Here is a 24,302-nt window from a genome sequence, read left to right on the forward strand (position 1 = left end):
TACTAAATTTAACTTTGTTGGCTTTGACTCGTCACTCAAGCCTATTTTTGATTCTGTCTTCTGTCAAATTAGGAAACTCTCCTAGCTTAATGTAGTCTATACATGTAATTCACGTTTTTACTCAAGTCATTAGTTTAAAAATATGCTGATCTCAAATTGTCAGAGATAGACATCTACAGAGTACTGCCAGAGCCATCCTTAAAGCAGCACTTCCCAAAGGCTGCTTCATGTAATCCATCCCAAAATAAGTATGTAAAGAGCTTGGGAAATGCTGGGTTACCGTATAATTTGTATCCCTAAAATTTTAACGTACTTATTGAGTCTCTGAAAGAGAATTAGAACATAAAATGTTACTTGTGCTTCTTAAACTTGTTTGAATTGGAAACCTGTTCATGGATTTTTGTTTTGTTTTGTTTTGTAGTGCTGGGATCAAACACAAGACCTCATGCATGCTAAGCAAGCTCTCTACCACTTAGCTATATTCCCAGCTCAAAAAAACCTTTTCTCATCTTTAGAAATCAGTGTCCTATAAAGACACTTTGGGACCGCTGTGGGGGTGATAATGATACCTTAGCCAACATTCTTTGGGACAAGAGATTGTTTTACTAGCTACAAACCCACTTGCTGCTTTATCATGCAACCTGCCTAACTTCTGCAGATGATCCAAAGGATGATCAAGGCATTGTCATATCAAGCAACATCTGACCAGTCTAAGTAATTTATCACAAAATGAAATAGGACCAATTAACTAGGATTTAGTAGTGAAGCTACTAAATTCTACTGGAAAATTCTGTTATGCTTTATTTTTCAGTGATATTTAGTGAAATATTTCTATCATCTTAAGAATGGGTTATGGCTATGCACCAGTGATTCACTCCTGTAATCCTAGTTACTCAAGAAGCAGAGATCAGGAGGATCACAGTTTGAAGACAGCCCGGGGAAAATAAAATGGGTTATAAAAATTATTACTAAATACTGCATATTATAAAAAAATTATTATCTTAGAATAGGCTTTTTTTTTTTTTTTTTTTTGGGTGATACTGGGGTTTGAACTCAGGGCCTTGTACTTAGTAGACAAGTGCTCTACCATTCGAGCCACATCTCCAGTTTTTTTTTGGTGTTTTTGTTTTGTTTTTTTTAGTAGTACTAGGGTTTGAACTCTGGGCCTCATACTTGCTATGCAGGCATCCTACTGCTCAAGACACTCCGCCAGCCCTTTCTTTGTGTTGGGTATTTTTGAAATGGGGATCTTTCGAACTATTTGCCCAGCCTGGCTTCAAATTGCAATCCTCCTGATCTCAGCCTCTTGAGTAGCTAGGGTTACAAGCTTGAGCCACCAGCTAGTTAAAAAATGTTAAAGATTTCATATATTGTCAAAAGAACTTAACATATTCATCTGAAGTTCACTTAAAGGATATTTAACAAAATTAATGGGCTTTGTAAAAACAAAAATTTAAGAAAAAAAACCAAGACATTATTAAGTACATCAAAGTCCAACATTTAGTGAGTTAATTTCAGAACTGAGGAGGAATAAGAAGATGGTAAGTTTTACTTTAAAAAATTACACATACAAATCATGTTTAAATTGATTGAAGCAGCATATTCACATAATGCAGCACCAGTACCACTAATCCTCCACATTGTTTATTAGGGCACTAAGCCTTAAGATGTTGTTGAGATAACTGGCTTCCATTAGCAAGTTATGTGACTGGCAGGATGATAAAGTCTTTTCACTCACAGGTCAGCTATTTCCTTTTCTTTAGTGGAGGGCAATCCTGATGATCCATCTTTTAGCTACAGTCTCTTATTGAGTCCCAATTCTCTTGCCTTTAGCTTTGATATGGCTCTAACTTTCCTCTTGTATCAGTTCATACTTGTCATCAACTCTTCTATTCAGTACAGCAAATATCAGGAGTTTGACCTTGGGGCAAAGTCCGGGTGGGCAGGTAAAATTTGACCACTGGACCTACTTCCTAATCTTTCATACCCAGCAATTCATGAAGCAGTATCAAATTTAAACTAAAAAACAGAAGCATGACCTCTTATAAGTACTATGAAAAGAGCTCTTTTGCCTTTCTAAGTATACTTGAAAAGAACTGTCAGCCACCCTATTAAGACAGAAATGGATCACAGACTACAAAAAAAAAAAAGGAAAAGTGCAGAAACTCAACTGAAATGTAAATAAAGGTGTTAACATTCCTTTATGTTTGGTGATATACTACTTCATGTAGGTATAAAAATACTGCCTAAAATGGCCCAAACAATGTATACGCATATGAATAAGCGAATAAATAATAAAAAAAATACTGTCTATAAAATATCTTTACAAAGTCAGAAACATAAAAGCACTATAAAAACTTTAAGGCATCCTTATTTAAAAAAATCACTATCATCTGATACAAAAAACTTTTATCACTTCATGTGAGGTTTCATTTTCAAGAACAGTTATGTTTTTTGGCCACTTTTCATACTTGGCATTTCATCATGTAAATGTATATAAATTAATTTAAAAAACAAACATAGATGAAAAATAACTACCCTTTTTGATGTATTAAGTCTGGGCTACGGAAATCATTACATTTGTAAGCTACTGGTCAGGATGATCTTGCAGCTAATGGTAATTATCTCCCCATTTTAGGATATAAAAGTAAAAAACATGGTATTATTAAATTTTAACACAATAATCAGATAACATTGTTTAAAGTCCCTTTTAAGACTAGAAAAATTAATACATAATAAATAAGTTTACCAAAATTACCTAGCTATTAGTTTCTTCCACTGCATATTTACTACCATACTTCAGAATTGTTTAATATTTACATAACTAGTCATAAAAATCTTTTATTTTAGTAATTCTCTATACCTCTACTAGATTTCATAATTACATTTATTTTATAGATTTTTAAAATTCACTTAAAAGTCTTTCTCTTCATTTCTACTACTTTCCTCAACTTAGCAAGGCTAATCATTTATGGATCCAGGTCATCCAGGAGAGTGTTTCTTATTTGGCATAATATCTGAGCACTGATTGAAAACAGAAACAAATATGTTCAGTGCCATATAGACATAATTTGGTAACAGAAAATTCTCAGCTTCCTTCTAAACCTGACTTGAAGATATACCACTTATTTCTACATGACTCATTGTCTTATAAGGATTCCTAGGCAGTCTGTGGGTGTTTTGTTTTTCTAAATGATTTTCAAACTCTGTAAAGCTGAAAAACTATTTGTTATATTACTTTTATATCTATTTCAACCACATGTCTCCCCTCAAAATAATGATCATACATCAGAGTCCCTTAACTGCTGATATTGGTCCTGCTGCAAACATCACTGCAATAAAGTCTGCTTGTACCAATGGTGGAGCCTCACCTCTACCTATCTCCATCCCCCAAAGGGAACCAGCACTATTAATAGCCTGGTACCACAGTGGCTTTGTTATAATTCAGTCTCATATGATTCTTTTTTTCTTTTTTGGTACTGGGGTTTGAACTCAGGGCCTACACCTTGACCCACTTTACCAGCCTTTTTTTGTGTTGGGTGTTTTTGAGATAGGGTCTCACAAACTATTTGCCTGGGTTGGCTTTGAACCACAATCCTCCTGATTTCCACCTCCTGAGTAGGGAGTACAGGTGTGAGCCACCAGCGCCAGGCTCCATATAATTCTTGCCAAGAGCAATAGTCGCTCTTCCTGTCAATCTAGCACTCTCAGCCTTCTAACTGGGTTCATCCCTCACACCTTTGTGACACCCCAACTAAAATTTATTAAGCTCCTTAGTCCTAGTATTAAGAAAGAAAAACGAGAAGAGGAAGGAAGGAGTAAGAAAAAACATAAGATGGAAAAAGGGAAGAAAATAAAGACTATGACAATAGAGCAGAGTAGAAATGTCAGAGTTAAAAAATGAATAGAAGAGAGAAAAAGATTTCACATTTGTTACTATCAGCAGAAAATAAGAAACAACAAACCTCAGGTCACTAAACCAAAGTTTTTATGGTAATTATTTAGTCATGTGCTTTGCAGGTATGACCAAATTAAATATTCATAGTGAGAGTTGGCTTGGTGGCTCACACCCATAATGGTAGCTACTTACAGAGGGTGGAGATTAGGAGGATGGAGGTTCAGCTGGAGGCCAGCCTAGACCAAAGTTTGAAAGACCCCATCTCAATCAATAAAAGTGAACATGGTGATGCATGCCTGCTATCCCAGCTATGGGGGAAATATAAATAGAAGGATCGTAGTCTAGGCCAGCTTTGGCATAATCTTGAGACTATTTGAAAAATAAAAGCAAAAAGGGATGGGGGTGTGGCTCAAGTGGAAGAGTGCTTGCTTAACAAGTGCAAGGCCCTGAGCTCAAACCCTAGTAGTGGGGAAAAAAAAATTCATTTGAAAATGTCTATAGAGTTGAGATACTGAATAGATACAGGTTAAGAGAGAAGTGTCAAATACAAAGTTACAAGAAAGCATTTTTCAATCCCAACTACTTGGGAGGTAGAGACAGAAGAATTACCATTAAGGCCAGTTTGGACAAAAGTCAGTTTGTTTCAAGGCAAACAAGCATTCCTGTAGCACTTAAAAACACAAGAGAAGGCAGTAAATGAAAAGTACATTATTACATCTTACTTGTCTGAGGTCAATGAATGCTAGCTGCAGGGTATCCCCTTGGAATCCTGGCACAGGCTCAGAGCTGGCAAACACTATTAAAAAAATTTTAAATAAAAGGAAATTAGAACATGACTGTAAGATATAATATGAGTTTAACTACTACATTTCTACTCATTACAAATGTATTATATTTACACACAACCATTTCAAATGAAGACTATTTATAACCTCCAATTTCTACTACTGGGAATACTACCCACACTGATAACACAAATATTTTAATAATTTTAAACTTTTAATCTGCCATTGACTCACTGCAATCTTTAATCACAATAAATTTAGAAGGTTATCCTACATGAATTTCAAAAGTAGTAATATACTTCAATCAAAGTAAAGTTTTCTGACTCTCTTTAGCCTTAGGTGAACGATTATATAGAAGCATTTTTGAACTATCAATTCCATGCTTGTCAACATATTTCAGTCTGCTTTGTTATATAGTATGCTCCATAAGAATCTCACCTCTAGCCAATGACAATAAAAGAGCAGACACCGAAGTAGAAAGTCAGCTTTACATGCAAACAGGTAAAATGTTCTAAGTAGCAAAATCAGCATGACTCAAGAATGTCTTCGAATTTTTTTTCATAAGGGAATACTGTTCCTTTACAACTAAAGGATATTATGACAAGATTTTAAAAATTCAAAAGATTCTTAAAATAATTTTTGTGCTTTAAGAATCTCAATACTACTAATAAAGCTTGTTTAAAGACAATTCCAACAGTATTAGTTATTCTAAAGCTAAAAGACTTCCATTTCGTAGATGACTGTGCTATTTTTACATGAAAGCTTCTCTGATTAGAATGCCTGTATACATCCTGCCTCCTCATTAATATCCTACTTTTCTTAGAGAACATCACAGATTTTCCATTTGTGAATTTAATTCAACTAGTATGTCAGAAGCCATTCAAAAGTTCGGCCTATATAGTTCTCAGAATAACAAAAATAATTAAGTTTAGTAAATTCTGTATTAAATGTAGTTTAGGAAGGCTCACAATCAGTAAATTAAAAAGAAATGAAAATTTAGCATATCTTAATTTATCTGGCATCTTTGGGGAATAAGGAATTCAAAATACGTTTTTCTTGTTGCAGTTATTTTTAAGATAATTTTTGCTTTAAGTAACAAAAATCTTAATTAGTATTTTTATGGAATTATGTGTTATAATACTTTCTTTGTCTTTTATTATTTGAGTATACTAAATATTACTGAAATTCTTCATAACTCTTCTGGATCACCATTAAAAAATATCTCTCTCTGTCTGCTGGGGATTGAAACCAGACAAGTGCTACTACCATTGAATACACTCCTAGCTTCCTAATAACACTTTTTGCTCTATACAAAATTGTCAGGGACTGCTATTGTATTAACTATTTCCCTTTACAGTAAAGAACTCAGAATACTGTGCTGTTTATGTTCTTGTGTCTAGCTCTAAAAAATTTTTTCTGCCATTTCTCTTGCAGGTTTTTTTGGTTTTTGTTTTTTTTCTCTCTCTCTTTTGTGGCACTGGAGCTTGAACTCAGCCTTGTGCTTGCTAGGTAGGTGTTCTACCACTTGAGCCACTCTGCCAGCCCTTCTCTTGCAGTTTTAATACAGATTCTTACTCTTGCTCTCTCCCTCATCTCTCTTATTAGTATGTTATTTTTCACCTTTTTGAGCTGGTACCTCAGCTAATCCATTACTAGAATTATGTGTAAAGTAAAAGCAAGTATGGCATGAACAAGGGTCTCTAAAATTAGTTTTTGAGATGGGGTCTTGCTATATTGACCAGGGTGGCCTCGAACTTTTGGCAAGTGATCTTTTTGCCTGAACCTCTGGAATACATGGAATTACAGACACATGCTACAGAACTGGCTGGTTAGTGAGTTTTCTATATCCCTGAGTTTATGCACCTTTTGAATATGAGTAACCAAGAGGCAGCACCCCATTCTACTCCCCTCCCCACTTCTTGGGTCTCTCTTATGTATTAAGTTGTTCACTAGATAACTAAACTCACCTTTCTCAGGGTCCCTATTACCAGAAAACCAGAATTTACTGAGCAAATCTAGCCACACTTTTCAGTAGTTAGTAAAATTTATTCCTATCACTGCTGTTTCATACAATGAACTAGATCACAAACAATTGAGCTGAGTGTCTCTAATTCCATCAGATCTTAATTAAAGAATGATAAGCAAAATTATAATAGCCTGTTAAAAGTAAGGGTTTTCTAATTTTTAAAATGCCTCTCTCTAAGACCACCCAGAATTTTGTTGGCTCTTTTTAACCACAGTATCAGGCTACTGTCTCTAAGTAACAGTTTAGCATGAATCCCTAGTCTTAAACCAAGACTGTAAATGTTAGCTCCGCTTCTACCATCACCATATACACATATAAATAAAGACTTCCTATAATATTGACAGAATCATTTTATCTATCAAGCACAAAAAAGCAGCTCAATTTAAGTTATATTTTCAGTTATTATGTACTTAATTTAGAAGATTTCTTTTCTTTCTTTTTTTTTCTTTTAAAGACAGGATCTCACTATGTAGCTCAGTCTGGCCTCAAAGTCAAGATCCTCCTGCCTTAGCTCCTTTATTTTAGTGACCAGGGCATGTAAATGGTGGATCATAAAACCTTGCAACTAAGAGAGAGTCTCTATGAAATATCACCAACAGCCTCCTAAGGACTCAATTTAAAAGATGCCTAGTTCTTCATTTTATAGGGTAGAAAAATTTAAAGTAAAGTAACTTGCCCAGATCACACAGCTAATTCAGGCCTCCTGGCATGCAATCCATTGATCCAGAATCTGATTAAGTACCCAACCTCTCATCCTTTATCTCATTTCTCAAACAAATTTAACCAAGACAGAAGAAACTAACTAGTTTATAACTTTCAGTTTATTTTTTTTCTCTATTTTTTTTTTTAGGAATAGGAGGCAATTTAGCAATTGGGGGATTATCTGGCAAAGAGAACATTTATAATAATATGCTATTCAGTTTGATCAGTAGGTTCTTTTCTTTTACTTTAGAACTCAAATGTAATCAATTCTATTGTTTCTACTTTCTAAAATATCTCGAGTCTAAATCTTTCTCTACCTTAGTTTAAACTATCATCATTTCTTACTTGAATCACTAAAACACACTTCATCTGGTCTCCTATGTAAGATGTAAATGTGATTTGAGGACTTCAAAGTTTAATATCCTTTAATGGTTCACTATCATATTCACAATAAAACAAGTCTAAAGTCCTTTACAATATGCCTTTGCCTACCTCTCTATCTTCATCTATTACCACTTTCCCAGGAGTACCTCAAACTCTTTCCATGGTCTGATCGGAGACCCAGTTAGGTAAACAATTCTTTGCATATACCAAGTCTCTTTCCATTATGCCTTTGATCCTTCTGCCTAGTGCATCCTTCCTCTTTTCCAGCTGGCTAACTAACTTATCCTACAATTCAATCATCACCCTTCATAGGAAGACCTCCATTATCCCTTTGATTGGGCTGGATCTTTCCTCTGTTCTCATTCCTGTGTCTAGCCTAACAACAGCACTCATTTTGCTGCCTTATAATTGTTTACCTGTCTGGATCTTCCCATCAGACCATGAACTCCCTGAGGATTGGGACTGTACTTTCATTTCTAATCCCTATCACCTCAATAATCAATATTCAATGAAAGGTTTTTCTTTTTTTCCTATGAAAGTTTTTTAAATAAAAAGAAACTGAACAAATGCCATTCCGTCTTGATACTTAATATATAATGTAGCTTATTGATTAGATGTAAAATGGTACTATCCAACAGAACCTTCTGCAATAGTGGAAATGTTCTGTAACTGCTGAACAGAATTTTTAGGTTTATTTTGGTTAATTTTTTTTTTAGCACAGGTTGGAATCAAACTGTGATTCTCCTGATCTCTGCCTCCTAAGTAGCTAGGATTTATTTTACTTAATTGAAGTTTACATAGAACATTCTATGCATACTTAGTGTATTTATATCAGAATTGAGAATGGGTGAGAATATTCCTAATGCATTCCTCAAAAAAACTAAATTGTGAGTTCTTGCACTAAATAAGAAGCTCCTAGAAAGCAGAAGTTTCTTTTACCTTTAGATTTATGCTGTGCCTGGTGAGTAGGAAACATTTTCAACAAATGTGTGCTAAATGAATGAATACATAGTAATATAAATTAATTATACTAATATTGTCTCATGATTATTGTCTCTTGAGGTAGATTTTAAGTTTTTAAAGAACTGATGACTAATTTTTGAAACTCCCTGAAGTACTCTTCAAATTTCTTCTTGGCTCATTCAGACTCTCATTTTGTATGTGATTTGTCATATTTGGGGGTTGCCCTGATCTCTCTCTTGGGCAATCATTTAATTTTAAAAATAAAGCCTACTTACATATTATGGTATCACTTTGTTACTTAGAGATATCTTTAAAGGTTATTTTTAAAAAGACATATATTCATCCCAGTGTTCCAAAAAAAAAGTTTAATTTCACTTCTAAGTTTTAAAAAATTTTTAAGAAGGTAATTCTAAATATTTGTTGCTTTCTACATCTTTGCTGCCTCCAATTTAACTATTCTCTTTTCATAAGGTTTTTCTTTTCTGGCACTACTGAGGTTTGAACTCAAGGCCTCACACTTACTAGGCAGGCACTCTACCACTTGAACCACTCCACCAGCAAATATTTATTGGGTTATTTTTTGTGAGTTTTTAAAAAAATTATTTAATTTATTTTTTTGACCATTTTCTTTTTAAAAACAAAATAAGTTCATGATAAATTCATTTCCTTTATGTTTTGACATATTATGGAATTTAGTAACAATAAAGGAGTATTTTTAAATACTTTAAAAAATAAGATTAGAGATGGAGATGTTTGATTTTATTGGGAACATCTATGATAATTGATATAGTTCTGCTACATAAACCAAACTGGGAACGAGACCCATTCTGAATCAATGCAGATGAAATTAATAACAAAAAGTAACACAGGCTATGTGGGCTATAATTATAACAAAAAGATATCTTCTAAATTGGCAATCTATAAAGTTTTAAAAGAATAAAAAAATACTGTCTATAGGCAAAAGCACAAGTTATTCATATATATTACATTTTTTTTTTCTAAAGCTAGTCTTGCTCTCACGACCTATATAAAGATGTACTGGGTTTGGTATGGGAGGGTGGAGGACAGGAGAGGAAGACTGTTAAGAAATCAGACCCTAAGTATTTATTCCAAAAACACAAAAATGTGAAACTTACTCTGAGATAAACTGCAGAGGGAAAAGTCCTTGAAAAATCTGTCCTAGGCAGAAAATTAACTTTATTATAAGGTAGATAATATGGATTAATTACAGTGTAGATATAGAAAACATCTACACAGGGTAGACAGAATTGTCAGGGGGAAAGAGAATGAGGGAAAGAGTGCTTACTGAGTCATAAGAGTGACTAGATCAGAAGTCTGACAAAAGATTGAAAGTGAGGAGGCTAGGCTAAAGTCTCAAGACCTTGTAGATAACAAAGACACATACATATAAAATAGAATAATTTGTAACTAAATAAATGATTGAATATGAATACCAAAAGTTTAGATATTGAAGAGATTCCCCATACTTACATTTCTTGCTATATCTGAAGATTTAAAAATAGCTAATTGGAACTAGAATTTTAGCTAAGCAAAGTATCTTGTATGGACCACATGTGTGATTTGGAAGGGATGACTAAGGGTGCCATCTAGTGGTTTTCCTGGTGGTGCAGAAAGTCTCATGCCCAGGAATCAGGAGCCAGAATTCTTGGCTCTTTCACTTATTTATATATTCAGTTACATGTGCCTGGCAGCAGTGGGATGCAAGCTTTTAGGGCATTTATCATCCCATTTTTATATACAGTAGTATAGAGTCCTTTCCTTTTCTTGGAATTAAACATCAGCAAAGTACCCTCAATAAAGTAATTTAGGTGTTTATTAAAACTAAGAAGAGCTGGAGGCTGGGGGCTCATGACTGTAAGTAATTCTAGTTACTTGGGAGGCTAAGATCAGGAGGATCATTGTTCTAGGTTAGCCAGGGCAGGGAGTTCACAAGACCCCATCTCAACCAATAGACGGGCATGATGGCAGCCTCCTGTCATCCTAGCAATGACAGAAAGCTTAAAATATGAGGATCCAGGCCAACATAGGCCAAAAGCAAGACCCTATCTCCAAAATAAACAGAGCAAAAAAGGCTGGAGGTGTAGTTCAAGGGTAGAGCACCTGACCTGCTTAGCAAGTATCAAGCCTTGTGTTCAAACCCAAATATCTACAAGTTTACTTTAAATATGACACAAATATTCTCACCATACCAACCACATGTACATGGATCTTTTTCAAGGGTGAAACTGGAGGTCCTGAGGTCATGACCACAAAAGAATCTACAAAAAAGGATTTACATTTTTGTTGGTGATAGGTTTTTTGTTGTTGTTGTTGTTGGAGGTAGATTAAGCCTTTATCCAAAATGAAGAAAGACCAAAGTCTTCACAATTGGAAACTGACCTTGATAACTCACCATTAAAATAGGTACCAATCCAGGCATGGTAGAACACACTTATAATCCTAGCTACTCCAGAGGCTGAGGCAGGAGAATCAGTTTGACACCAGCCTGTACAATTAAGTGAGACCCTGCCTCAAAATAAAAAATATTAAGGGCTAAGGATATTGCTCAGTGGAGAAGCATTTGCCTGCATGCACAAGGTCTCCTGTTCAATCCCTAGTACAAAAACAAAGAAAGCAAAAACTAACCCTCACACCCAAAACAAGTACCAGAACTTTTTAATCTGGAGCTCTTCTAACACCTATGGATTTGAGTTGTTAAACCCTAAGGAGATGATCACCTTACTAGATATTTCTGTAGGATACATGAAAAAGCACATTCCATACCTATTCTGTATACTTCAAATATGGAATGGAATTTGGTTCCCTGATGCTTTGGAAATATTCTATATTTTGTTAGTGATATAAAGGTTTTCTGAGACAACTTTGTAAAACTTGGTAAAGGACATCACATTTTTTTCTACATGGTTATATCTGTGAGAAACCTATATTGGGGCCCAATACGTAGAAGCCATTTAATAAATCCAAAACAAAGCAGATATACAGATTTACAGCATCTGTCTATGCCAAGCTTGGCATATGCACATCCAACCAAGAAGAAATTTATCTTGAATTTATACAGAATCTGTAATAGGATCAAGTGTTCAGTGCAGCTTTCACAGGGGACTATCTTTGTAATTCCTAAGTATGCTGTCTTATTTTTTCTGACTTTCTCCAAACATTAAGTTATACTGATTTATGGGTATGATCAAGTTAACCAAAAGTATCCACTAACATTCATGTATTTATCCTATCTCATATTTTTCAGTCTATGAAACTTTATATCTAAATTATGTCTGACGCTTATACTTTATCAAAGTATCATGTACTTTAATAGAATTCAACAATTTATAGTGCTTATTTAATGACTGTCTCCTCAACAGTTCCAACCCCAAGAGGGTAAGAGCCTATTCTGTTTGTTTACCACTATTTTCCCCAAATATCAAGCAAATAGATACAAAGAAATTAATTAAGATATGACCTCAAAGTCTCACCATCTCCATTGCCTTAAATTTTTACTGACTCTGGATCACAGAACTAGAATGTATCTTAGAAATTATAAATTCCAAAGTCCATATTTTATGGGAAAATATGAGGCCTCAATTTTTCCATGGCAACTTGCTCAAGTTAGGCAAAGTCAGGAATGGGACCAAGATATTAGGGAGAGGCTTTCTAAGAAGAGGGAATGGCATAGGCAAAAGGACTGTATGAGAGTGTCCTTTGGGAATCTCTACGCAACCTTCCGTGGCTTTACTGTAAGATGCCTGATGGAATTATTTTTTAAAAAATGGCTGAGAAAAGTTAGATCTTTGTGTGTGTGTGTGTGTGTGTGTGTGTGTGCGCACGCGCATGTGCTGGGGACTGAACCTAAGGCTTCACAAGTACTACAAAGGTGCTCTACCACTGAGCTACACCCCTAGCCCAAAGTTAGACTTTTGAATGTTGGGACTTTATTCTATAATGGGGAATTTACTGAAGTTTAAAATCAGGACCATGACTTGATGAAATGTATGTCAAAGAAAATCAACTTTAGTGTCATGTAGAGACTAGAAAACCTACTAAAAGACTCTTAAGATTTTTCATGTGGAAGATAAAGTGAGCTTGACCTTGGAAACTGGGAATGAAGGAAAAGGATGGATTGCAGACATTTTGAAGGAGAAAATATAAAAATTAGTGAATTGAGTAAATTTGATGTGATTAAGATGGTTAGAATCAGAGAATCACACAACGAAAAAAACCTAGAGAATACATCCCATGGTTAAGGGCAAGGAAATGAAGAGGGAGGAAGAAGAAGAAGGGGGAAGAGAGAAGAGATTTAATCATCCAGGACAAGGATAGATAGTTTAATTAAACAAAGAAGATCTGAAATTTCAGATAACCTGCATATTGCTCCGCTCATAGTAAAAGTTCCGTAAATGTTTATTTGTTGAATAAATAAATTTAATAAATCTAAGAGTCTCCATAATATATTTTGTCTCTTCTAGAGTTCTACCTTTGTTATCAAAAAGTTAAAGCCAGCTGGTACTGCTGTACTACAAATCAAGGAGTTAAACTCCATGATGTAAACATAACTGATCATTATTCCCTTAAGAAAAATTCTTCATGTATTTGTATCTGTGTATAAAGACCCTTTATCTGTTCTGAACTAAACAGTCATGATTTCTTTAATGTCTCTTTGTGTGATTATGTCCCCTCCCCCATTCTGTCATTTTTCTTTGGATCTTTCTCTTTGCTTCTTTTTTAACCCATGGTGGGTCAAACTTTATAAAAATATCTGAGTTCAGGAATATAGAATTATGTGAACTTATATGGAACTTTTGGTTTGTGTTTTGTTTTTTGATACATGGTCTCTCTATGTAGCTCGGGCTGGCCTCAACCTCAAGATCCTCCTGCTTTTGCTTCTTAAGTGCTGAGGTTATAAGTATGAAACACCAGATCTGGCCTGGAGGGTTTTTTTTTGTTTTTTTTTTTTAAGTGCTTTCAAATCAGTCTTCATATAGTCTGAGCACATGTCAGGAAGTCAGGAAAACTAAGCATTTTGCTTTCTGATTAAACCAAATTTAAAAAACACTCAACTCACTGTATTAATTTTCCTTTGGTTATAGGCACAGATATTGACCCAAGCCAGTTCAATTCTGAGACAGAAGCAAAGTCCTCAATGATTCTTTCTCAACTTTTCTGTGAATATCTAAGAAACTTAACTATATTGAAGAGGAGAAATGCATGGGGGTAAACTGTCTTTAAAGAAAAGGAAAAGTGAGGGGTTTCTGTTGTTATTTTGGTTTTTTATTAAAATGGAAATTTCTAGTCATTCTGTGAACCTTGGTGAAGCTCAATGAACCAAAGGTCCTGAGGTAGCAAGCCATGAAGGCCTAGAGGAAGAGCATTATAAGAAAAAGAATAGCATGTACAGCCTTTGGATAAAGAAGAATTGTGATTTACTTGAGGAATAACAAGGTTAGCCTGTCAAAATAGTGCATCGATAGGGAAAATGGTAAGAAAGCATGGCAGAGAATGAAAGAGAGCAGAGGTAGACAGAGGCCAGACCACTGGAACCTGTAGTTAGCAATAAATGACAATTCATACTCCTTAGGAGCATGTATAAAGGCCTTTTGTGATGGTTATATTTCATACTTGATATTGAACTCACCTCCTATAGTGTAAATTCTTTGACTTAAGTGTCCAGGATCTTTGGTGGTTCAGTCTGCAATCTTAGTACCTGATCCCTATTATCTGATTTGCTAGGACTCTGGATATCTTTCTAGCATGACACAGACTAGTAAGATTTTATGTTGATCTTAGAACTAATCACAGACTATTACAATAATGACTTCATAGAATTTTTTTTTTGGCGGTACTGGGGTTTGAACTCAGGGCCTCCTTCTTGCTAGGCAGGCGCTCTTACCACTTGAGCCAAATCAGCCTGATTTGTGAAGAATCAGAGTAGCATTATTTTCTTTTTTGAAAGGGTAATTAGACTGGTAGGTGAGGAAAATTCATTGGTTGAATTAGCTCCTCCATGTGCTACCAAGGCATCTGATAAGGTTACTTATAACTTTGAGTGAAACACTAACCTATGAGTTATATTCTATTAGGGGATTTAATTAAGGGAGTCTGGTTAAAAAATCTCAAGACACTCATACGATTCTGAATAATGGATCTAGGGGGGGGTCCATGTAATGTAGTGGTTCTCAAGTTTTATCATGCTCCAAAGGATCTAATCAAACAAATTGCTAAGCCTCTGGGGTCCCCAAACAGCAACTGGGATCTAGGAATCTTCATTTCTAACAAGTTCCCAGGTGATGCTATTGCTACTTACCTAGGGACCATGCTTTCTGTTTTGTTGTTTTATTTTGTTTGAACTCAGGGCCTCATGCTTGCTAAGAGGAACCATGTTTTCAGGGCCACCAATATACTGCATATCAGGATATTAATAACAGGTTTCATCAACATTCTGCCAACGCAAACATGATTACAAATCTATAGATGATACTAGCTTGTGATATAAAAACATCTCAATTGGCTAGTTACAGGACAAATCTTAAAAATATAATTAGGAGCTGAACGTCAGCGGCTCATGCCTGAGATCCTAGCTACTCAGGAAGCGGAGATCAGGAGGATTGCAGTTTGAAGCCAGCCTGGGCAAATAGTCCATGAGACACTATCTCAAAAAAACCTATCCAAAAAAAAAAAAAAAAAGCTCAAGGTGTAGGGCCTGACTTCAAGCCCTAGTACCACAAAATTAATTAAACAAATAAATAATATTAGGGATTATCTTAAAATCCTAAACGAAAAACCAATCATGCAAATATAAGATTAGGAAAACAAAACTTAGCGATCACAAAAAAAGGTGTGGAGGAAATAACAGATTTTAGAACACTTTAGTTTCCATTATTTGAGAGTATATTTTCTGACCACCAAAAATGTCTTAACACTTTGGGCTTTATTAATAAAAGTACAGAGTATAGAACAATGTATTTGATAGCCCAACTACATATTATACTGGTTTCCCTACATTTGGGTATCAGACATTGACACTGAGCAGATTATTATTAAACCAGTTTGTAGAAGATTCAGCATATATAAGAGAAGTTTTCAGTGTAATTGTCTTATAGGTGAGGTTTGCTTTCTTCTGTATGACCCTAAGCAGAAATATCACAAATAGTTGTCAGGCTGCTTCCCATACACAGGTGACAACTGAGGAGAGGAGAGGAGGGAAAGAGCTAAAATTTAGTGTACAGTTTACTTGACAAGTCATGTGCCATGTAGGAGTTGAGTCCAGCTGGGAAAAGGGTAAACTTTCTCTAGTGCATATAAAGAAAACAGCTCTTTTGCTTTTTTCCTTTTGGTGAGAACACCTTTACTGATTTGCAAGAAGTCACAACATAAACTAGTGGTGACTATGCAATAAGGTAGGTTCACTAAATGAAGTTCAGAAAGAAAGTAGTTTCAGCTCAATGTAATCTATTGATAGGTTATCATAGGAAATGTATCATATAGAAATATTTTCTGAAGAGAAGTTAATCCCCCAAATTGGGTGTTCAAGGAACACCTAAACAACTACACAGCAGTTATTTTAGAGATGACTTCAGAGTGGAGGAGTATATGAGTGGAGTGTGTGTATTATTACAAGTGTGTGTGGTGTGCGGTGTAGGGGCGGAGGGGACAGACCACAATGATCCTTTAATTTCTAGGATTCTTCATCTAAGCTACCTGTTTATATTCTCCTCCATATCCTAGTTGATTTCCATGGTACCCAGACTCCTTTTCATCACAAATTTACTAAGCATTCTAGTCTTCCTCCTAACTAGCCAATTTCCTTTTGTCTCCCTTTATTCTCCTTTCCTTGTCTCAATATACAGAAAGCATGCTTACCTTACTATGTTAATACTGAAAATTAACTCATATTTTAAAACCACTTTCTTCTAGATTTAAAAAATGTTTAAAATAGGATGAAGACTTATTTAAAAATTTTTCTTAACATATTTGTTAGAGAAAATTATTTCATTTTTACATTATATATATACACACGCACACACATATATATATGCATATTATATATCGCTGAAAGTGATGTCAGCACTTTAAAAAGAGCCTTCATTAACTGTACCTAAAGGATTGACTGAAAGTGGAAACCATCCTATGGCAGGATAGTGAGGCACAGAGTTGAGGGTATTATGTGCCTTTCTCTAAGTATAGTTAAGCTAGCCCTTCACGGAAAAGTAAGAGAACAGACAGAAGACTGAGAACACCTAAAGCTGCCAAAACAAGCAGCAGTTTCTATCATTGGGCAATAAATCTAACAGAGAAGAAACAACCAAATGCCAACAATTATTCTGAAGCTACATTAAAGGTGTAATGATGCAAAATTGCCTCAAACAATATTCATATAAAATATTTATGTAATCAATGCCATACTTGAATTATCTTATAAGACAACTTTTTAAAACTTGAATGATCTCATAAGACAACTTTTAAAACAAACTTTAAGAACCAGTTTAACACCCACGCACAGGAAATCAATGTGAGTCAATGCCCTGTATAGCTATCCTTATCTCAACCAGCAAAAACCCTTGTTCCTTCCTATTATTGCTTATACTCTCTCTACAACAAAATTAGAAATAAGGGCAAAATAGTTTCTGCTGGGTATTGAGGGGGGAGAGAGGGAGGGGCGGAGTGGGTGGTAAGGGAGGGGGTGGGGGCAGGGGGGAGAAATGAACCAAGCCTTGTATGCACATATGAATAATAAAAGAAAAAAAAAAAACCAGTTTAAGCTGGGGTGCAGCTCAGCAGTAGAGCTTGTGCACCAGGACTTGGGTTTTAATTCCTAGCATGGAAGGAAGGAAGGAGGGAGGAGGGAGGGACGAAGAAGGGAGGAGGGAGAGAGAAATGAGGGCGGGAAGGCAGGAGGGAAGGAAGAAAGAGAAAGAAAAAGATAAAAGAAAGAAGTTTCAAATTATTTCTGGAATAAAAATAACAATTGGTATAAGCTTAGAAACTTGTTAAAAATGATTTTGGCAGAAAATATTTTTATAAATACAAAATAAGTATTCATAAATGGTAAGTTTTATTTTGAGAAAGATAAGTTTCTTGGTTAGAAAAAATTAGAATCACTTTCTAGGAAAAAAGAATGAATTTTATTTTTTTCCTAAAAGGACACATTATATACAATGGACACACAGATATTTGACATTTGTTAGAGAAAAACAGTGTTACTCCTGCTTCAATTGACTGTTGGTACATTTAATTTTTAAATATCTTTTACAAAGAATATATTATTGCAAATTTTTCCTCAAATATATTATAATCCTTCTTGTGCCCACTGCTTTTCAATTTGTCAACACAGGTGCCTGACCAATTGTCAACCAGACAATTCATTTGAAAGCACTGCTTGAAAATTTCTTGTGTACTCATGTTCTGTAGTTAAGAGTTATAATTTAAGGGCTGACAAATCCATATTCAGGAGCACTTATAAGAAGGCTAGTAACACAAATAATCGAATTAACACATCCAGCTTTGAAAGGGGTTAGCTAGTGTGTGGATATTATGGAATATGCAACTCATGTTACCTAAACAAAATAAAGTGAAAAATAATGACGACTACCAAGGCTTGAGAAATCTTTGGGAAAGAAAAACAAAAACTGAGAAGCTTCATTTGGTATGCAGCGTAAGATTAAGATTATCCTTTTACCAGGTATCTAAACGTTACTCAGAAAAAGTAATCATTTCTTGCAAGAAGGCAAGAATGACCAAAGTAAGAAATAATGGGGAAACTGTATCATTTTTTAAAATTATCCCAATCTGGATTACCACTTTAGTGTCTCTCTCTAGAAGCCTTGAATGTGAGCTGAGATATTTTTCTCTTCCTGTAAAGAAGTGGTCCTATTCTTAAGGCTGCTCAAAGTTTAGTTCAATAAGGTCTTCTCCCCCTTTTTGAGCTATCCTACTGCATATGATTTTTTTCATATAACTTAAATACAGAGTCCTAGAAATTCATGAAAGTTAACCAATATAGTACTTACATTCACACTGAATGACATCTAAGTTAAATTGCTGCACAGCTCCCATGCTTATCTGTTTTAACTCACTGTCCAGTAGCATCTGCATTAAGGATGTTGACAGATGCTGGCAGGCTGACATGCAAGCTGTCTGGGCAACTTTCCCCTGTTCAAAACAACCAAACCAAAAAAAAAAAAAAAAAAAAAAAACCAAATAAGCAAGCACAGAAAAAACACCATAAAATACTACAAAAATTATATAGCTGGCATTCTTTTTGTTAATACGATAGTGATTACTGGCTTTTCTGTTTTTGTATTCTGAGTGGCTATGCCTTCGTATCATAGGAATTAAAGCTCATCTTTCTCAGATATAGTATTATTAAAGCTTCAACTGCCCAAAAGAAAATTAAAATACAAGTTTTAAAAACACAATTATTACAGATCTCTTGAAATACCGCAAATAGTTTTTAAAATGCACATTAAAAATATTACATTTACATGGTACATGCCTGTAATCCCAGCCCCTGGGAGGTGAAGGCAGGAAAATCATGAGTTTGAGGCCAGCCTGGGCTACATAGAAAGATCCTGCCTCAAAAACCCTTAATCTGATATGATATGATGCATAACATATTTATGACATAAAATTACTGCCATATTGACAAAATATTTTATCCATATAATGCTTTCTAAGCTCTCCTTTATACATTTAAGACAGAATAAAGGAAGTTAATAACTTAAAGTGTAATTTAATTTACAATTACTATTTAAACTGTACCTAAAGGTCAAAATATACTTTGAGTTATAAGTCTTTAACTTCTACTCAAAATGTTAGTATGTGGCATAGCTTCAATCACTGGTGAGGGACGAGGAGTGAAATCTTATCACCTACATGACTTCAAGTCCATCTGTATTCAATCAAATTCTTGCTATATTTAGTTTTAGAAATTTAGAAATATGGTAATTTAGAAATATGTAGTTAAGTAAACTATAAACACTTATGGTTTTCTTTCCCTATGATATACAACATTACTTAAATATCAACTTTCACTGATAGCTTTGTTTTCTTAAAAATAAAAAATTTTTAAATGCTTAGCCTCTAGATTACACAGCTGAATCACAATACTATATCACTTTTACTATAAATTATTTTTCTAATCAGGCTTTGTATTTGAAGTTTAAGATAAAATATTAAAAGTCTTTTAGGTAAAATTTTCTAGTATAATATTGCTCCTACATTGGCTACCTTCAATAATAATTATGTGATTTGATGATGGGCTGATTCCCATAGTAGGACTCAAAGGTCTATGGACATGGTTAGAAATGACTCTTGGACGACATCCCATGTTTTGCCTTATTTCCATTTACTTATGTTTTTTCCTACTCACCACAAAGACCAGTAAAGCTACAAAGCCACGAAAAGTATCTCCCAAACATAAATGCTGTAATTTACTAGTACAAAAACATTTATGTAGAGTTGATTTGAAAGGTAATAAAGAACATATATTTTCATAACATTTATTAAAATATATGTTCTTAATTACACACTAAAAATCAGACTAGAACCAAGCAACTTTTACAAATGTGTCTTTAGCATTAGACACTATGCACAGAGGAAAATTAAACATCTGAAATGGAATGTTAATTTCTCAATCAAAAACTTTAGAGATAAAAGCCAATGAAAACAATAAATTTGACAGATACTGATGAACTGCCAAAAAGGAATGTAGCAAACAATGAAAACCCAGCATGCTTCAAGATCCCCTAAACCCATGAGGAATTAGACTGGGAGGCATGCAGCTCCAGTCCCCAAGCAGAATAATACCAATATGAATTGGAGGGGGAATAAAAGCATAAAAAGAAGAAATCAATGGCACATCATTTAATTACAATGTAATAGGCTTGCAAATACTTCACGGAAATGCCATTTTGATTTAATGGAACAGCTAGTGCATTTTAGTTTAATGTACTTCTCCATCAAATCAGTTCCATGTCCTATTTACGTTGCTACTAAAATGTACTAATTGCAAAAGCGAATTAATTGCCAAAAATTATTAAATTCATTTCATAAACACACACACACACACTGCAAAATACAAGTGATGTTGTTTTAAAGAAACTTAAAAGGTAACATGGGTTCAAAAACTATAAATAACTATACAGCAATAGCACTGGAGCTTTTTAAAAACAATGACGAGCACAGGTGAGTCTAGTCCATAAATCTTGTAGAAAAATGTAAATACATACACGAACATAGCTCTTTTATCTAAATAATATATGTAACAATAAAATGCTAATATTACATTTCTTTTGGTTAAGCATATTATAGACTTACTGTTTTCAAAGATAGAACTTTTAAATACATGCTATTTTATAAATTTTTCAAATGAAGTAACTTCTTCCTTTTTATACACCAAAATTTAAGTTAATGCTATCAAACATTTAGATACTTAAATTTTTAAGTTATATTCTGTAAGACTATATGCTATTTTTAAATGTCTAATATCTGCCTGCAGAATGTAAAAAACCATTCTTAAATGTCACATAGGACAAATTTAATGTGTCCAAAGTTTGTACACCCAAAAAGTGTATCTGTAATTTATTTCAAATGCCTGTGGTCCTTAGCACATTTTGCTATTAACAAATAGCCCTATCTGAAGAATATTATTGGTATCATTATTGATGCTCTTAATAATGTATCATTTCCTAAAAGAAAAATAATCTAAGTACTTTAAAAACCATCTTTAAAAACTAGACCTCTCATGAGATACATTTTTAACATAACAAAGCCAAAATAATTAAGTGACAGAAAACATTGCACATTTAATAAATTTTAAGCACCCAAACATTTCTCCTCCCTTCATCTGAAAAATTAATTGCAACAATTATTAACATTTTCTTTTTAATAGCACAAAATTCAAAAAACACCTGCTAAACTTTTAAAGATAACTAACTTTTTGCCCTGCTTTAACATTTTGCTGAAAAACAACTTGCAAAGAGAGAAAACCCTTAGACAAACTTCTTATATTTCAAAGGAACTTGTAAAAGAGAATCTGCTGACATATTAGATCCTTTTTGCATTACCCAAAAGCTTTTCTTCTAAGAACAATTGTGGTAAAGAGACATTTGGCTCCTAGGAAATTCCCAAAGGGTCAACCATATGCATCCTTCCATGGCACCTTCACAGCACTGCTTTCTAGATTCATGTCTCAAAAGCAGCTTTCATCATTTACTTGTGTGTCAGTCAATATGATTTATGGACTGCATTCAACAAAGTCAAAGCATATAGAATGAGAAATATGACTACAATCTGCTAATTTGTTTTGTATTGAGGCATTTAAGAGTCAAAGACCTGATGTCAGACTGAGACCAGCAACACAATTAACTAGCCGGTGACAGATTCATCCATCCTCCCTGCCAGGCTCTGCCAATCAAAGACAGCATGAGGTGACATTTGGTGAAGTCAGTAAGAAAACTCATTCTCTAAGTAACCTATGTGAAACTTTGATTGACACTTTTTGAATTTAGTTTGTGGAACATAGCCACTCTTTACCCAATAGCCCCTCACTGCAAGCTGTGAAATAAGGCTTTTAATGCCAATCACAGGAACAATAAACCACTAACCAGCAACCTCAGTCTAAAAGGAATTAAAAAAAAAAAAGCATCTGTTTATATGTCACACCAAATTTCCAAAAAAATTTACTATTATAGATTAGGCTAAAGACACTGTTTCCTTTTGAAATATTATAAAATAGCATGGTAATAAAAATGTAACACATTTTACTAATATTATGGCTCAAATTATTTTGCTTTCCAGCAATGTTTTCATAGATCTATTCTAATACAATAGTGGGAGAAATGTTCAATGCTCAAAAACTATTTTGGCAGCTTAAATTTTAATTCTCTTATTTTAAAGATTACCATTCTCTTATTTTAAATATCTAATTTTTAAAAAGTTTGATTTCACCCATATTTATTTGAAAGCATTTTTCAAGCTGCTTTCATTCTCTCAAGTATGTCTGATGCAAAAGTGTGCTCTTGAAATCATGACTATTCTTTCTGTATTGGTCTATTTTTCCTTAATGATCCCAGAAGGGTCCATTTTCCTTTATTTATATCCCCATAAAATAACAACTTTGCAAAATGAACATTGTAAGAAATACATAGCTATAAATATATTGTGCATGTATTATTCTTTAAATTGATAACATGTTTTGTTTTAAAAGGTTTCCTTGTCAGGAAAAAAATGGAAAGTCATACTCAATTTGAATATTATGTTAAACCTAACATTGGGAAGTGAACATATTAATTCTGATCCTGCTTTTTAAAGTTATTTAAATTAAAGGGTAAATTGCTATTTTATACAAACCCATTGCCTCTCAGTGTGGTACACAAATTTCAGTTATGAGACTGTGAAATAGTCTCTTCAGAGGGAAAAGAGGAAGGGAAGCATTTTGATGAATTGGTCAGTCTCCTAAGGAGTCACAATGTATAACTTATTAGCAGATACAGACTGAAAGAATGAAGTCTTTCACCAAATAAGAGTAAACAATAAAATTAGAAATAAAAATTGTTGACTGAAATATAAACTATATGAATATATAGTTTAAAAGCAGACATTTTAGTTCAAGAAAACTATTATTCTTCCATGTCTATTATATATAAGAACCACTAATCTAAAGTTTTACTATATGACACATCTTGTTTAGATGTCAAAATGTTATTGTATCAGAAAAGCTACAACTTTAGAATAGAACATGAAAATATTTTCAAGACAATTTCACAAATGCACAGGGATACCTTTACCTAGTAAGATAAGTTTAATGTTTTCTAACTGAACACTCTATATAGCACTGAAATGACTCAAATTCCCAATATGAATAGATGAGTTATAAAGGTTTAAATATCAAGATGAATTCCTTTAGTGAGTTTTAATAATAACCTTAATACTAACTTGAAGACAGATTTTTGAGGTTTGGCCAAAAATTTCATAGGTCTATCAAAATATACTCACTCTAAATACCTTTTCTTCATTTCTATTTTTCTCTTATACTTGTTTTCTGTCCTCAAATAGCTATTCCTATCCCTGAAAGAAATGGCTACCAGATCTGTTAACCACAATCCCCATAATCAGCTACACATCCACATTCTCCCTTCTTAGGCATTTTTTTTTCTGTTTCTAACAATTTTCAATCACAAGGATGTGACACATGAGACAGTAACGTAAATGTTTTCTCTGGGGTGGAGTGGGGGGAGAAATGGATGAGAATGAATGAATAAATACAATATGATTATCTTGAAGTTGAAACAAAAATTTTTCCTAAAGCAAGGAAACTTCAGGACTACCTATAATATATGGCACATTTCTACTTCCCTCAAAACTTCTTTATCTCAATCATTCAAACTTTGGCAGTTTTATTTATTTATTTATTTATTTATTTATTTATTTATCTATTTATTTGTTAAGAAAAACAATCTTTGAACATGGAGTTAGAGGACATGGAGTATATACATTTTTAGTTTCCTGGTAGGTATCATTGCTGTTGTCATGT

General features: G+C 33.9%; 1 protein-coding gene across 9 annotated transcripts in view; it reads right to left on the reverse strand.

Annotated features, from left to right (window-relative positions):
• Exoc6 (exocyst complex component 6) overlaps positions 1–24,302 on the reverse strand; it is a 210,817-nt gene that overhangs the window by 29,593 nt on the left and 156,922 nt on the right. For 6 of the 9 annotated variants that reach the window (XM_074078754.1, XM_074078755.1, XM_020170183.2 and 3 more), the window contains 3 exons: positions 18,778–18,919; positions 10,969–11,037; positions 4,621–4,694 (listed from right to left, as the gene is read on the reverse strand). In XM_074078754.1, the coding sequence (XP_073934855.1) occupies positions 4,621–4,694; positions 10,969–11,037; positions 18,778–18,919 (285 nt within the window). The remainder of the gene's footprint in view (positions 1–4,620; positions 4,695–10,968; positions 11,038–18,777; positions 18,920–24,302) is intronic. The other 3 variants (XM_074078757.1, XM_074078759.1, XM_074078761.1) reach the window with 1 other exon arrangement.

Source organism: Castor canadensis, chromosome 7 (assembly GCF_047511655.1).
Source record: "Castor canadensis chromosome 7, mCasCan1.hap1v2, whole genome shotgun sequence".
Taxonomy (NCBI): domain Eukaryota; kingdom Metazoa; phylum Chordata; class Mammalia; order Rodentia; family Castoridae; genus Castor; species Castor canadensis.